This window comes from Lontra canadensis, unplaced genomic scaffold, assembly GCF_010015895.1.
Source record: "Lontra canadensis isolate GAN:19392208 unplaced genomic scaffold, GSC_riverotter_1.0 scaffold60, whole genome shotgun sequence".
In the NCBI taxonomy this organism is placed as follows: domain Eukaryota; kingdom Metazoa; phylum Chordata; class Mammalia; order Carnivora; family Mustelidae; genus Lontra; species Lontra canadensis.
Window position 1 is genome coordinate 1449048 of NW_022631054.1, and position 17262 is coordinate 1466309.

At 43.3% G+C, this 17262-nt stretch overlaps 1 protein-coding gene across 1 annotated transcript in view; it reads right to left on the reverse strand.

Annotated features, from left to right (window-relative positions):
• The window catches only part of CSMD2 (CUB and Sushi multiple domains 2), a 593647-nt gene that overhangs the window by 66294 nt on the left and 510091 nt on the right, over window positions 1–17262 (reverse strand). The window contains exons 45-49 of the mRNA XM_032877161.1: window positions 16076–16156; window positions 15494–15607; window positions 8520–8708; window positions 5921–6067; window positions 3370–3558 (exon numbers count right to left, since the gene is read on the reverse strand). Of these exons, the coding sequence (XP_032733052.1) occupies window positions 3370–3558; window positions 5921–6067; window positions 8520–8708; window positions 15494–15607; window positions 16076–16156 (720 nt within the window). The remainder of the gene's footprint in view (window positions 1–3369; window positions 3559–5920; window positions 6068–8519; window positions 8709–15493; window positions 15608–16075; window positions 16157–17262) is intronic.

Genomic DNA, 17262 nt, shown 5'->3' on the forward strand with positions numbered 1-17262 from the left:
CAATGGATGTCTAAAGATAATGGAACAAATTACTTAAGGAAATGATCTGTAATCTAGAATTTTACCTGGTCAACCTACCAAGCATTTATGAGGGCAAAAGTAAAGACATTTTCAGACATTTAAAGACTCAGAATTTCCTTCTTGTGAACCCTTTATGAGGAATTTACTTAAGGCTATGCTCCATCAATAAGAAGGTAAAAACCAAGAAAGGGTATGATATGGGATATAAAAATATTAAAAAGTGGTAGTGCTAACACAGGAGTACAAAGAAAAGGAATTTCAAGGTGATAGCTCAGGAAACACAGATATACAGCACATGGCCATGGTCATTATAAGGAGTAGGCTCAACACTATGTTTATTGGAGGAACACATATTAGGTAGGAGTAGCTTGGGTTGTCTTTGAAAGAAATCAGCACAAACCATGTTAGCCCTTCGATAGTTCAGGAGCTAGTACAGATGGAGGGGAATTAATCAGGGTACCCACTGTTGTCCCTCATCCACCCCCACCTCTTTAAGTCGTCTAGAGCTCAGACCTCCCTCATTCAGAGCCAGCCCAAGCAGAGGAAGTCCCCATCCACATTGGCGAACAGTGATCCTCGATGATACTAGAACTCAGAAGAGACACAGGGCCAGGGCTTCATTATGATACAGGGAAGGATGGACTCTTCAGGGGGACAGGGATTGGGATATCAAGATGGAAGAAGGTTTCAAAGACTGGAAACAGAAGGAATGAGTGAATAAGGAGGAACTGAGGAGAAAATGTGGAATGAAGAAATGAGAAGCATTTGAATAGGATGTTCTTTTAAAGCCCAAGTGGCAAGACTGTAAGCTCCTTTGGTGGTACTAGAGTAGTCAAACCGTGATCAATGAACTGCCTTTGTTCCTTGAACTTTTCTGAAGAAATACTTAGGTTCGTACTGATATTTTGCATGAGGGGTCAGTCAATCTGGAGATAGCAGATGAAGGAAGTGGACAGCAGTCACTTCTCACTGCTCTTGACCCAGCTCTTCCCATGCAGATAACTAAGAGGACAGAAGATACCTTCCCAGCCTGAGACACTAAAATCATGTCTCCTGATCTCCATGCCAAAACAGTCCCTAAACGATGAGGTATGAAGGGCACTTCTTGTGGGTAGGAGAGGAAGGGACAGAATCCAAGAGGAAGTAACAGAACCCAAGAGGAAGGGACAGAATTGAAGTAGGAGAGGAAGGGACAGAGGAAGCTGATGGTGGAATGAGATCTCTGAGGGAGAAAATATGTAGTGAAAGAATGGGTTGGGGAATGAGAGCAAAAGCACTAGAAGGCAAAGATCTCTAATGAGATGTATTTGTTGGTGGAAAGTCATGGTTTGGAAGAAGCAATATGGAATTGGAAGAATGTTGGGCCTTTCCTGGCCCTGGGTTATGGGGACCCTTTACTTGAAAGGGCCCCAGCATTCATGTTCTTAGAGGAGAGCCAGTCTCTGTGGAGGGAAGAAGTGAAGACAGCTTTCTGGATAGTGACCAAGGGCGTATGCTGGTTGGCCAGGGAACTGGGATTCCAGAGAGCTCAGGAGGAATGGCTGAGCGCAATGGCATCAGTGGGAAGCTTGGGGCTGGGACTGGGTATAAAATAGTATGGAGATGAGTACAAAAAAGCCTAGAGGGGCTTAGTTTTGGGAAGTTACAAAAGGAAACAGAGATGAGAGGCATGGTGGTTTTCAACTAGCGCTTCAGAAGAAAGACTTGTCTGTGTTGATACAGTTAGAGACACGGAGACCAAAGCCAAATGACATTTGCCATTTGTGATCAGTCTGTTTTCTGGGACCTTAGGGCATCAAACAGAATGCTAATGACACATTGTTTGAGGAATCTCAGGCAGAGGCGAGAAGGTTGTGAAGGTCAGAGATGACAGATGTCACTAAAGAGTCTGTCACCACGCTAGGAATCAAAGAACAAGAAAATCAAACAACAGTGTCATTTCCTGCTTTTGTCTGTATCATTAGCAAAATTTTCCTTTCCTTTTTATTTTTTTTAATGTAGTACACAATGTTGTGAATGTGGGAGAAAAGAGGGGTTTCACGTGTTGGTAGAAGTTAGGTGAAGGCAAATGTTCTCAAGGGCTGTGAGTGTCAAAAGCTGTAGATTTTGCATAGATTGTGGTCCAATGATCTCATTTCTGGGAACTTATTTTAAGAAATAAATGTGGATGTTCATAATGATGGAATTATGAAGATCTTAATAGCAGCGCTGTTTACAGTAACAAAAATTGAAAAATTCAAATGACCAATAGGATGATACTTAAATACATGACAGTTTTTCTGTACCACTATGCCACCACTGAAAATAGTGATAAGGAAGTGTATTTAATTATGTGACAGATGTTAAGAAAATATTAAGAGCTTTGCACACCGAGGATGCCATTTTTATAAACAATACATAAAAGATCAAAGGAAATGTGCTGAAATGTTACACTGTGATCTCAGTTGATGGGATTATAGGTCATTTTTCTTCTGCCAAGTTTTTATTTAAATTCTAGTTTGTTAACATACAGTGTAATATTAATTTCAGCTGTGGGATTTACCGATTCATCACTTACATGCAACACCTGGGGTTCATCATAACATCTGCCCTCCTTAATCCCCATCACCCATTTAACCCATTCAACTCCCACCCCCCGCCCCCCCCAACCCCCCCCCACCAGCCCTTTGCATTATCTATAGACCCCCCCCCCCCCATCTCTCATCTGAATTATATTACTTTAAGGGAAAACAAATCCTATCAATTCTGAAAGGCAATGCAAACACCTGGTACAGATCACAGGCTTGATTGCGGGCAATGAGTATGGTGAGCCTCTGTTGCTTCCTGGTCACCTCTGCCCCTTGCCTCTTCTGACCTAATGCTTCCGCCAGCCCAAGCTGCACTGCATATCTTGTGATCTCTCTCCAGTTCGTGGTTCTGCAAAAGCTCTTGCTGTTGCCTAGAATGTTACCTTGCCAATGCCTGGCCCCAAACACCCCACTTGCTCTATGAACCCGAGCCCAGAAGAGGGGAGCCCTCCCTAGCTTTCCGGGTGAAGTAGGTCCCATCTTACCTCTGGGCTCCCACAACACTGTTTGTTCTCCTGATACAGCACTTCCTTCCTCTGCCATTTTGCATTTATGTGGCTACATATCCATCTCCCTCCTTGCTCTGAAAACATTGAGACTGTTTTATGCATATGTATATCCCCAGGGCTTGAGATCTTACAGATCCTCAATATATGTTCACTGAAAGAATGAATTAATTATCAATGAGGACACCCACATTTGGAAGTGATGGTCCTGGGATGAGCCCAAGAGGTGAGGAGGATCCAAGCCACGTGTCACCCTCTTTCCACATGCTCCTCACCTTGACAGAGAGGAATGGCCTCGCTCCACAGGTAGTAGCCCTGGGGGTGCCGGGTACAAATGGCCATGCTGTGTCCCACCAAGCGGTAGCCGGCGTTGCAGCCGAAGTGGACGGAGCCTCCGGGCTGGGTGCTGGGCTGGCCCAGAAGGAAGCCATGGAGTGGAGCCCTGGGCAGGCTGCAGTAGGGAGCTGGACGACAAGATGAGGCTCAGGGGACCACACACAAGCAGGAAGATGGATGTGTGCTTCCCTGCATGCCCCAGCTCCTTTTTCCCCCTCCCTGCCCCATTTCCTTGTCTCTGCTACTGCTGGGTCCTCTGGTATTTAGGGAGGTCTGAGCAGTTGATATTGAAAACGGCTAATCAGTGTAGTAAAAGCCAAAGAAAAGGAAAGAAGAGAAGAAGCCATGAAGCCCTGGATCTCTTTCGTGGTTCAGACGCAGTGCGGCCCACGCTGTTGAGCTCAGGCTCTTGAAACCCATCAGCTCCTGAAGAGGCAGGATCTAGACCCAGGCAGCGAGGGGCTGGCTCCACGAGGGTGTGACTGGAGGGGTGTGGACTCTGGGGTCCTAGTTCTGACCTTTCCAGGTTTGTGACATGGGACACAGCCCTGAAGCTCTTTGAGGTCCCCTCTCCTCCCTGTGTATTGGGATGGGAAACGGCCACCTCCTAGGCTTTTGGACAGTTTAAATGGGATTGTGTTTGTAAAGCCCCCAGCCTTGTGCAGGGCACCTGGTGCTCAGTAAGTGGCCTTTCTCCTTTCTGTTGTAGGGGGCCAGGGGAGAGGGAGCGTGGCAATCCGGGACACATATCCACAGCCCTACTTCCCCCTTGGCACATGGCTTCAACCAATTTCATTCGTTTATTCAACAAACAGACGTGGAGGGTTTATTACGTGCCAGGAGATGTTCTAAGTGCTGGGAATACCACAGTAAAGAACACAGGCAAAAATCCCAGCCTCAGGGGGCTGACCCTAAAGATTCCTGCCGGGGATCCCCAGGGGATGTTCTGTGAGGCCGGGAATGGGGGTGACCGGGGAACACTCTGACCATGTACTTCTGTTGGCTCGAAGACTCCCCGCCTCGGTCTGCCAGGCAGGCATGCGACAGGGGAGGATGAGACCCCAAGGTGAGGTCCTCTGGCCTCTTATTTGGCGATCACATCCCTCTGCTGGTGAAATGGGGTTTTAAAGCCCTCTGTTCCAGGCCAGACGTGTTTCCTGGCTCCTGCTTTGCCACCTACATCGATCAACCTATGTGTTTACCTCAATCAGAACAGAGTCTCAGGTATAAAATATCCTGAGTCATGGCAACTGATGCGTGGGCAAAGTACATAAGTCTACTGTATTTTCATTAAGTTCTAAAGGTTTCACCATGTAGTGAATCAACTTTCTATGAACAGGTATTCCAGTTACGCCTGACTCATCACCCCCAGATGTGATCAGTCTTTCAGAACATCAAGGAAAGGGCACCTCCTGGTCACTTTTAATTCTCAGTGTAGTGACCATTACACTGTTGTATCTCCCCCATGAGAGCAGCTGCCAGGAACCCTGGAAGCTGCCTGAATGTCCCTGACAGCTGCTATAAGGTTTCTTTTTCATCCCAAGGACACTGAAGCCTGGAGAGGGTAAGTGACTTGTCTAACAATCATTTGGCTAGTTGGTGACAGAGCTGATCACTTCCCCTGGGCTCGTGAAGCTACCCTTCCTCTCATGTGCATGGGGGAAAGGGATTTCCGGTTCAGTTTGTAGAGAACATGGACTCTGAGGTAGTAAAGGTCCTTCTCTTTCTAGGCGCCCCTCAGCCTCATCTCCCGGAATGCCTCGTGGTCTTCAGTAATTCCTCTCTGCCTCCATGCTGGCGGAGCCCAGCCGGTTTGTGGACACACTCCCCTTCAGAATGGGCACTAGTCTGCTTATCAAGTTTTCTTTCCAACCACAGACAGTAACCCCCATGACGGGAGTTCAGATAAATGCCATTTCTTCCCCCATCTTCTTACATTTCCAGCGATCTTTCTGTGCTCCTTATAGACCATGGTGCTGGTCAGCCGCCTGTCTGGTGTGGCCCTGGGTCTGCCTCTGCCCAACAGTTGTGGTGGACAGAGCAGAAGAGAGGCCCTTGGATTTAAAATATAGGCCATCTTTTGCTGCCTGGTTAACACTTCCCAGCTGGAGACCCACGTCTTAGGGTTCCTCAATTGTAAGGAACTTGTGTTAACATGTCAACAACGTTGGGCATGGGATCACCTTAGAGATATTATCAGATGATATGTAATAAACTTATCCAAAAGACCATGATAGGCTGGCCATAGGAGCAGAGGAGATGAAAGAGCTTATGGTGGGGAAAGGAGCAGAAGGGGGGTAGGTGGAGACTGTTGGGGACATTTGTGGAGCTGTAGTGAGAGAGGTTCAGAGGAGAGAAGCTGTTAGTCCCTGTGGAGGGCCTCTGCCATTGATGGGGATATGGCCCATGGATTCCTTGGGTGTTTTGTGTAAGCAACTTCAGGGGATCAGGGGCTGTGGCCCTTCTTATGTGTCCTTATGTTTTACTCACCTGAATACCTAATCTTAAAGCCCTTCCGGTTGTAGGCGTGGTCAGATGACCAGCGCAGGTACACAGAGTTGCTTGAGCTGGTGACAATCAGGGGAGCTGAGTAATTCCCACTGAGGGCTTTCAGCAGAGGACTCTGTCCGGAGGGACCTGGGCGAGAGTACAGGACACAGGATGACAGACATGCACAGTTGCAAGCGAGTAGGTACCTTGATTTGATACCTCAAATGCAACCACCTCCCGTTTCTACTCCTCAAGAGATGACACTAGGCTGAGACAGTCAGGGTCAGTGCAATGGTCTGTCCTTCTGTCCTTTCTCTGCATCCCCAGGTACTATACTGGTGGTCTCTCCTCTGGAGCCCTAAAGCAGCGCTCCAGGATGTCACTGCCAACCTACAGGAGTTGGCAGGTGAGATGAAATCTATTTGCCATCTTGGGACTTGCCAACATCAAGCAGCTGGTTAATGTAAGAACTGGTTTGCAAACTGGGAACTTCTACTTTGCCACCTACTTCTCACATGCACACTAAAAATAGCTCAGTGCTTGTCATAGAGAAAAGCTTTGTACTGAGTGAATATAGAGCAATAAAGCTACAGTCAAACATCGTGTCTCAATGTCATACATAAAAGAACTCCTCAATATTCCTTTCCAAGGCTCTTCCAGAAAGCTCTTCCTCTTCTTTTTTCCTACCTTTAATGCCTGGGAGTGTGTCTTAAGGTGGCTGGTTCAAGGAAGGCAGAGTGTAAAGCTCGATAATCCATAACAGGATTTATTGCCCTGGAAATAGCCCTGAGTGATGGTTCTGATATCTGCCAAGACAGCTTGTGGAAGCTTGGCAAAGGTAATGGGCCACATTAAACAAAATAGAGCCATCAGAGCCACTGTGAAAAACTGTGAAGGAAGGGGTCAGAAGGCTCAGAGAAGTGGCATGCCAGAATAGGTCTATCACATCAGACCAAAATGCCCACTAGCTGACGGTGTCCCTCAGGAGGACCTGGGGGAATACTCCAGTTCCTAAAGCAACGAGGAACACACTGATGGAGGGGGTGAGCACCAGCACCATTGACAACCTGAGTAACAGCTGTCCTCTATCGCCTAAACTGATGGAAGGAGATGCTGTCATAGAATTGGGCTTCCTAGTATTAATGGGGATGAGAAGATTCCAGAATACAGGAGCCAGGCAGAGGCACTTAACAGTGGTAAGTGAGGCTAGTGTAATTACTAAAATGGGAAGCAAGGTTGGAATGGTAGCTGGGAGGGTCTAACCTGTAGGATCTATGGTGGTGTCTCACAGAACATGATATTTCTAAGGGCAAGATAGATGGAAAGCCCCCTGATATATGAATATATGAACAAAACATCATGAACATATAGTCAAAACAGTGAGGAAAGCTGACCCCAATGGAAAGTTGCAACTCCTCACCCAATTTGGAGACCTGAGCCAGGTTCCATTTCATTCCAGAACACTTTGGCTGAAGGAGAGACTGGGTCCCCATGAAAAAGGACCCAACAAAATGACATCAATTGTATATGTAGTGATTCTCTCAGTCTTTGCCCAAGAAAAACCTACTGCTATTTCCTCAGGTAACTGAACACTGGAGAAAAAGGAATGTTCAGGTATTCCAAAGATTTTGGATACAGAGTGTGAACTGATGCTGATACCTGGGAACCCAAAGCACTATCATGGTCCCTCTGTTGGAAGTGTCTGAGGGTTGGAGATGGTAATAAATGGAGTCCTGGCCCAGGTCTATCCAACTTAACCAAGTGGTAGCCCTCAATTGTAGTAGCTATGCCAGATGTTGTATCTTCATTAGAGCAGGTTAACACAGCCTGGGTTGCATGAAATGCAGTTATTGATCTAGCAAGACGCTCTTTCCAGACCCATCAGAAAGGAGGATCATAAGCAATTTGCATTCACGAGATAGACAACAGTATACATTCATGGTCTTGCCCCAGAGCTATGTTAATTCTCCTGCTCACTGTCAGAATATAATATGAAAAGATGTGGACCATCTGGACATCCTGCAGGATATGACATATTGACTCTCTCTAGGAGGAGATCATATTAATTGCCTCTGAGGAGCCAGAAGGGACAATTAGTGTAGATGCTTTTGTAAGACACAGGGCTCCAGAGGGTAAGAGATAAGTCCTACAAAGAGGCAGGTGAAATTTCCCCAGTGGTTTAAGGACACGCTGAAACATTCTCTCCAAATTAAAGAGGAAGTTAGTGTGCCTTTTCCCTTCTACTACAAAGACAAAAGCATAATACTTGGTAGACCCCTTTGAGTTTCAGAGGTGGCATACTCTTCATGTGGGAATACTGCTGTGATCCATTTATTGGGTGACATGCAAGGTACTAATGTTGAGTAGGGGCTGGAGTAAGAAAGTGTTCTGTAGCAGGTCTAGGTGGCAACAAAGCATCCCTGTCCCATGGGCCGTACAATCCACTGGAGCCCATGGTATTGGGGTTTCTGTGATAGAGAAAGATGTTGCATGGGGCTTTAGGAAAGCTCTAAAGGGGAGGTAATGGCACAGATCCCTAGGGTTCAGAAGCAAATCTGCCATCTGCAGCAGGCAACTATTCAACATTTGACTGACTTACCATCAAAGATCTCAAACTCATCATACTGCTTCTCACTGAGAAAGTACTCCACTGTGAGGGAGATGTTGTAGTCAGGTTGCACTCTCACCAGCCAGGAGCAGGTCTGGAACTGGGGATAGCTTCCTGGGTAGCTCTGACTCAGGATCACACCTGTGGAGTCTGTCAGAAGCTCATTTGTTGGGCAGTGTACTTGGAAGAAAGAAAGAGAAATATCAGGTATATGGGATGGAGAGGGAACCAGGGCCAACACATTTCCCTGGTACAAAAGACAACCACTGGAACACGAGTATTTGAGCACATTCAAACAAGACCCCAAGGCCCATCATTACACTGCTCCATGGCATGAGGTGACCTCAGATTCTATGTCAATGTTACTATGTTGCTGGGATTCAGGCCTGGTCAGTTGGTTGGCATTACTTCCTAGCTCAGATATGGGCTTTGGAGTAAAACTGACAATGATACAGACAGGCAGACAAGAGAAAGTGTCCCCAAATCCAAAAGTTATTCTATTAAATGGGATTTATTTGTACAAAAAGAGTATAGGGCAGATGTAAGTATATGGAGCTTTGAGTCAAACACATCTGGATTTATAGCCCACCTTGGTCCCTTACTAGCTGTGTGATCTTGAACAAATTATTTCCTCTCTGTGCAATGGCATCTCTAACTCCGCTGCAGAACGGTAACACCTGCCTTACAAGGCTATTGCATTACATAACATATTATACCATTGTAAATTAATATTATAATATCTATAATATTATAGGGAACAATATATCTATGGCATGCAACACATTGTCTTCATAAACTGTAGAGATGATAATGATAATGATGTAATTATACCAGGAACAGAAGGAAGCAGCAGAGCTTGGCTATGGCCTGATTAGTAGTATTAAGATAACTTAAGAAAACATGGCACCCTAAGGAAGATAGTCAATGTAGAATTTGGAAAAGGAGTTGCTGGAGGGGCTAGATCGGATTTCCTGTGTCTGTCACCAGGGAGGCGAGAGAAGATGCTGGTTCTGAGGGGCCCTGCACACCCCGGATGCCAGAAGGGTGTTCTCTCCTGCAGTACAGGGACCTGTCACTACTTCCTATGTGAAGCCAACTTCAGGATGATCTCCCTCCCTTTGTTCGGGCTGAGGACGTCACAGTAAAGTTCTGAGGACTGAATCATCTTCTTCAGGCATGAAAGAGGCATGGCCTGGGCAGTAGTGGCAAGTGTCCCAATCACTACAAATGGAGAAATTGGGATTTTGCTGTCTATGTGCCTTTAGATAGGCTTCCCAAATGTACTGGATTCTAGGACACTGACAAAGGAGAGCATCTGGAACTGCACAGCCAAGGGCTAATCCTGGATCATAAACTGAGACGAGGCTGTTCTGGGGAGGAGATTAAGCCACTCAGTCTCCACCTGTCTCCACTGCTTCCTTCAAACCTTCTGCCTTCACAGAAATGGGACTTGCTAATCAGCACGGGGTCTGGGCTAACAGGCAAAAATGCTTGCTGTGACCCCAAATTCACACAGCTCATCTGGGACACCTTTGAGTAGCTTTGCAACACACACACTTTTTTTTTTAAGTACTCTCTATGCCCAACATGGGGTTCAAACTCATAACCCCGAGGTCAAGGGTCACATGCTCTACTGACTGAGACAGTCAGGCACCCCCCTCCCCGCCCCTTTTGAATAGCTTTGAAAGGTACTAACTAGCTTCTCCAGAGAGAACTTCCTTCTTATTTTGTAAATGGGAAAGAAAAACAAATGGAGGAAAACAGACTTGATTTTGAAATGCTCCTCATTTTACAAAACTGATACCTCCAGGTCCCTGAAGTGTGGTGATATTTACATCTCCCCAAGCTTCGTAGTACCCTCCAGCCATTACCAGGGTTGCTCTTGAAGCTCTCCCCTTTCTAACTGAAAGTCCCCCACTGAAGGGAAATAGGCATGATTTCTCAGATGAGATTGGTCCACAGGTTTGCCTTTCTGTGAGCAACTTTATCAGATCTGAGCATTAGTGTCGACAAGTTTTTTTTTCCCTGTATGCTCAAGATGTCTGGCCTTTGATGGTTTAGTAGTTTCTTTAGAAGTTTATTCTTCCATGAAACCATCCAGTCTTGATGTCTTTGATGGGGTTTCCTCTGATAACATTCTCTATTTCTTTTAAAGAATTAGGAAAGTATAAACTTTCTATCCACTGAGCTCCATTTTATTAAATTACATCTTCCTAGAAAATATTTCGTATCAAATCATTAATTTATTGGCATAGGTTTATACAAGATGGTCTCATAATTTAAAATTTTCTTTTGCTTCAATGGTTATATTCCATTTTCCCTTTCTTATTTTTGTATATTACTGCTTTCTCCCTTTGTTTAACTCACCTAATGGTTTGATTATTTTGCCACTCTTAGTTCCAGGTACTTCTTTTTATTGATCAGTAAGGATGTTTTTCTGTTTTATAACTCATTAACTTCTATTTAAAGTTCAAAATTTTTGAGATATAATTTATGTACAATAAATGAACAGATTTTAGGTGTGCAGTTTAATGAGTTTTAGCAAATGCATATACCTGTGTAACCCCTACCATAATCAGAATATAGATTATTATCATCACTCCAGAATGTTCTCTCAGGCCCCTCTGTAATTAATTAGTATGATCTGCCCCAGGCTCCAGGAAATCACCGATACTATATCTATAACAACAGATCAGTTTTGATTGTACTAGAATTTCATGCAACTGGAATCAGACATGTTATTTTTGTGTCTGGTTTCTTTTGCTAAACATAATGTGTCTAAGAGTCAATCCATGGTGTTCCGTGTATTACCACTTCATTTATTTTTATTGCTCTGTAGCAATCATAGCATTCTGGTTTTTCATTCATTCTATTTATCATTAATGAACATTTAGGCTGCTTCCAGTTTGGGATTATTATGGAATTCATATACAAGTCCTTTTGTGGATATGGGTTTTCATTTCTCTTGGGAAAATAACAAGGAGTGTAATTGCTGGGCAGTAGGGCAGGTGTATGTTTAACTTTGAGAGAAACTACCAGTCAGTCTTCCAAAGTGACTGTATAATTTTACATCCCAACCAGCAATGTATAAAAATTCTACTTGCTCTACATTCTTGCCAACACTTGGTATTTTCAGTCTTAAGTTTGAGGTATTCTAGTAGGTGTGTAGTAGTAGTATTTCATTAGGGTTTTAATTTGCATTTTCCTGATGACTAACGATGTTTTAGCATCTTTTCATATACTTATTGGCTATTCATATATCTTATTTTACAAAGTGTCTAATCAAGTCTTTTGTCCATATTTTTTAAATTTATTTTTTAAATTTCTTTTCAGTGTTCCAGAATTCATTGTTTATGCACCACCACACCCAGTGCTCCATGCAATACATGTCCATATTTTTATTGGATTGTCTTATTAGTTGTTAAATTTCTTAACATAGCCTAGATACAAGTCCTTTAAACAAATATATGTATGATGAATATCTTCTTTTATTCTGTAGTTTGCCTTTTCTTTTTCACATTTAGTTCTGTCCATTTTTCCTTCATGTATTTTGAAGCTCTTTTATCATTTCCATATAATATATATATCCTTCATAATGGAATTAACTCATTTGTCCTTATAAAATCTATTTCTGGGGCACCTGGGTGGCTCAGTGGGTTGGGCCGCTGCCTTCGGCTCAGGTCATGATCTCAGGGTCCTCGGATCGAGTCCCGCATCGGGCTCTCTGCTCGGCGGGGAGCCTGCTTCCCCCTCTCTCTCTGCCTGCCTCTCTGTCTACTTGTGATCTCTCTCTGTCAAATAAATAAATATAATCTTTAAAAAAAATCTATTTCTGATAATACTCCTTGCTTGTAGTATTATCCAAAATTTCTTTATGTTTCTTATGTTTACCATTTGCATGATATATCTTTTTCTTTCCTTTTCTTGCAAGCTATCTGGTATTTATATTTAAACTGTGTCTTTTGTAGGAAATAAGTGGTTATTATTTAAAACCTCTAAATTTTGGCATGGTTTTTATGTAGCAAAAACTTACCAACTGACATAACTATATCATTCAAATATTATATGTACCTACTTATTTTTGGTGTGTCATTGGAAGAGGTGTGTGAAAATCTCCAACTGTAATTATGAATTTATCCTTTTCTCCCCAAAATTCTGTCAATGTTCCTTATATATTTCAAACCTATATTGTTAGGTACATAGAAGTTTATGACTGTTATTTATTTATTTATTTATTTATTTATTATTATTATTTTTTATTTTTTTATTTTTTTAATCATTTTTTAAAATTTATTTTCAGCATAACAGTATTCATTGTTTTTGTACCACACCCAGTGCTCCATGCAATCTGTGCCCTCTCTAATACCCACCACCTGGTTCCCCCAACCTCCCACCCCCCCACCTCTTCAAACCCTTCAGATTATTTTTCAGAGTCCATAGTCTCTCATTGTTCACCTCCCCTTCCAATTTCCCCCAACTCCCTTCTCCTAACTCCCTATGTCCTCCATGCTATTTATTATGCTCCACAAATAAGTGAAACCATATGATAATTGACTCTCTCTGCTTGACTTATTTCACTCAGCATCATCTCTTCCAGTCCCATCTGTGTTGATACAAAGGTTGGATATTCATCCTTTCTGATGGAGGCGTAATATTACATTGTATATATGGACCATATCTTCTTTATCCATTCATCTGTTGAAGGGCATCTTGGCACAGTTTGGTGATTGTGGGAATGCAATTTACTATGCATAAGTTCTAAAACCATAATCAAAAATAAGGATAAAGAGAACTCAATTAATCCAATAGAAACATTAAAGAAGAGAAAAAATCATGGTAACCTGAAAACACAAAATAAGGTAGAAAAACTAAATGCAAATATATGTGTAACCATAGTAAGTTAACTCAGTAAAACTGCTAATCAAAAAAAGAGATTTTCAGAGTGAAATAAGTCAAGCAGAGAAAGTCAATTATCATATGGTTTCACTTACTTGTGAAGCATAAGGAATAAAATGGAGGACATTAGGAGAAGGAAAGGAAAAGTGAATTGGGGGAATAAGAGGGGGAGATGAAGCACGAGAGACTGTGGACTCTGAGAAACAAACTGAGGGTTTTGGAGGGGAAAGGGGTGGGGGGTTAGGTGAGCCTGGTGGTAGGTATTAAGGAGGGCACGTATTGCATGGAGCACTGGGTGTGGTGCATAAACAATGAATCTTGGAACACTGAAAACATAAAATAAAATAAAATAAAATAAAATAAAATAAAAGAACTTACACCTACTATGGCTATCCATAATTTCAAAAAACTATCCATAAATTTAAGCTTTATTTTTAATTTATATATTTAACTAACATAGTGGGTTAATCAATACCAATCCTTCTCCTCAACAAGTGAGGGTCCTGAGCTTACTCTTTCTTTCTTTCAGTGCCATTTATTTGTCCAGTTGTGTGTATATTTTTAAATCTACTATGGTCAGTATTGCTTAGATTTACTACCCTATTTTACTGATTCCTTAGCTCATTGCTACTTTTTGCATCTGAACCCTTCTACCTGTATTCATTCTTTTTCTTAATGAATGTGGTAGATATTTCCATTCTTTATCAATATTAGGTTTTATTTTTATTTCCTGAGCATACAAAAAAATTCTTGTGGTATTCTATTAACATGAAATATCCAGAATAGTCAATTTCATGAGACATGAACTACATTGGTGGTGTCTAGAATTTTTTTGGCGGGGGGCAAAGGGGCTGGAAAGAAATGGAAGCTGACTGCTCATCAGTACAGTGTTTCATTTTGAGGTGACAAAAATCTTACAAATGGCTACAAAGCTCTGAATATACTAGAAATCACTGAAGTGCATGGTACATGAATTTTATCCCAATAAAGCTGTTATTATAACAAAGCCAGTGAAGGGTCACATCTTGAGAAGCCAAGTATAACACCAAGTCCCAGAGGAAAGCATGAGGTTGAGGATAGGAGTAGAGCCAAGAAGGCTGGAGCCATGTAGACACAGAAACAAAGCCAGAAATGAGAAACTAAGGCTGGAACAAAGCAGGGAAGCTGTGGAGCAGGATCAAAGCTAAAGTCCACTTTTATAGGGGGGCTGGTTGTTTGGTGTGTGGGTAGGTCAGCTCAACTTAGAGATAATGAATTTCTCAGTGTATTGGGGCAGCCCAATTCTAGGGCTGCAGCTTCTTTCTTTCTCACTAATGAACCATATTGTGGATTCTCTACTCTTGTCTTATGAGAAGTGGTGGAGAAGCTGACATGTTTTTCCATACACTGCTGAATATTTGCTGGTAGCATTAGTACCAGAGCAGTAATAGTACTAATAACAATAATAATAACCCGCACTGGGCAGTAACTATGTGCCAGGCATAGTTCTAAAGTGCTTTACATTATTAACCCATTTAATTCCTCACAGTAAGTCCATGGCATAAATAATATCATTATCTTCATTTTATAGATGAGACAATTGAGGCACAGGACAGTTAAATATCTTGTCCTAGGTCAGAAGTCTTTTGAGTGGAGAGTTTGTTTTTGGTCTTAGTAGGGATCACTTGGTGAAGCCAATTCATTTTCTGTCAAGGTGTCACACTGGAATGAAGTTCAGCACATAGGACCTTGAGCACATCTGCACTCCAGTAGCGCTAGGTTGGTGTGCAAGCCCACCTCTCCCTGAGGTCCCAGAACTTCTTCCTTCCAATGATCAGTAGGCCATTTCCACAGAATGCCAGTTAGAAAAAAGGAAGACAGAGATAAAAGTGGTTATATGGCAATTTGTAGCCCCACTTAAGAGTAGGACCTAAGAATTTCTCTGGAGCAATCATTCATTCATATAAACAAACATTCACCAAATGCCCTCTTACTTTATGGGCAGGGACTGGGAAGATAGGGAGGAGTAAGATAAAGAATACATTTTGGAGGAACCTGAGACCCACAAAGGCATGGCTCTGTGCAATTACCTTCACATATTGGGGGTGGTCCTTCAAACTGTAGGTAAGTTCCAAGTCTGCAGGTCAGGATTTCATTCCCGACTAAGGTAAAGCCAGGGAGGCACCTGTAGCGGACAGTGTCACCTGCCGAAGAGAGACCCATGTGGGTATTTGCTGGCGAAGTCTGGGCAGGGCACCCCTTAGTACTTAAAAACCCACTTCCAGGCAGGTCAGTCAGTAGTGGGTTGTGCTCTTCTCAGGTCAACTCCAATCAAATGACCCAGAAAAACTGCTACCTCCTTCTCATAGCTCAGCCTTGAGCTTCCACATTCCAGGAACTTTTTATAGGGCCCTGTGTGGATTCATTTCTCAAAACCATACTGACTTGAATCACAGAAGAAAACTGCCTTCCTGTCTCCTCTGCCTAGTGATGGCTAAAAGGAAGTGTTTGTATTTTTGGAGCAGACTCAGTTGACAGAACATCAGCCATCTTGCATTTGGCCTACTGTTTCTCTCCATGGATGGGAGGGAGAGATGCACCTTGCTGGCCAGCCCCAACCTGACCCGGCCCCTCCTCGCCTGCCCAGTCCTTGCTGGTTTGGGAGGGGGTACCTATGTTGAATTCTTCATTCTCTGTGACGACTTCGGCGTTGGGGAGGATGGTGGGAGGAGGGCATTTGGTGAGTGGATAAGCTGAAAAGACAGAAGCAGACAAATTGGTATAAGAGCATCATTCTTGGGGCACGTTGTCATTCACTCGTTCAATCCTTCACCTTCTCATTCCTCATTCACTCACACAGATGCAAGTGACTTTTGATCTGTACGCAGGGCAAGTTTAGCCAAGTACTATTTTGCATATCTGCTGTCATTCTTTGTTTTTGATGCAAAAACCAGGAGCTATATAGTAACACCAACAATAAAGGAGAGCTCAGTGACAGTCACCAGCACTGAAGGGAAGGGGAGAGAAGCATTTCCTGAGCACCTACTACGTGAGACTCTTCCACGCACTGTCACCTTTAATTCTCATGCTGGCTGATCCCTCTGCGAGGTGTTCTTCCTCTCTTTATGAGAAGGCTGAGATTCAGAAAGCTTTGGTTACTTTGCCAAGGTCACACAGGAAGTGAGTGCCATAGGACTTGAATCCAGGTCTGGCTGCTCTCAAATCCCATATTCTTCCCACTGCTTGGCATCTGAATACTGAGTGTAGCTCATGTGAGTGCCCACTAAAGCCAGCTGGTTTCCCTTCGGATGGTTGGCCAGACATCTCGGGCTACGGTGGATTTTCTACACTGGACTCCACCCTTCTGGGCAGAGACTGGACTGTGTGTGGATGGTTTTACTGAGACAAAGCTCAGTGTGGGCTCACGGCTTGCCTTCCCTTTGCTACGTGGCATGCAGTTGGTGCTATGTAAGTGAGAGCTGCTGTTGCCATTGCTACTGCTGTGATTACTTCCAAAGTCCCCCCAAACCCCATTATGCTTTTTCACAAAGAACATTCTCTCACAAAAATTACAAACATAATACACTGTCCTGAGAGAAAATATGAGATTTTCTATGACAACAGTAGGAAGAAAATTAAACTCATCCACAGTGCAGGAGGGTTTCCCTTTCCCTGTGTCCTTACCAACATCTGTGGTTTCCTGTGTTGCCTATTTTAGCCATTCTGACAGGTCTGAGGTAGTATCTTATTGTAGTTTTGACTTGTATTTCCCTGATAATGAGTGATGTTGAGCATCTTTTCATGTGTCTGCTGGTTATCTGGATGTCTTCTTTGGAAAAATGTCTTTTCATGTCTTCCC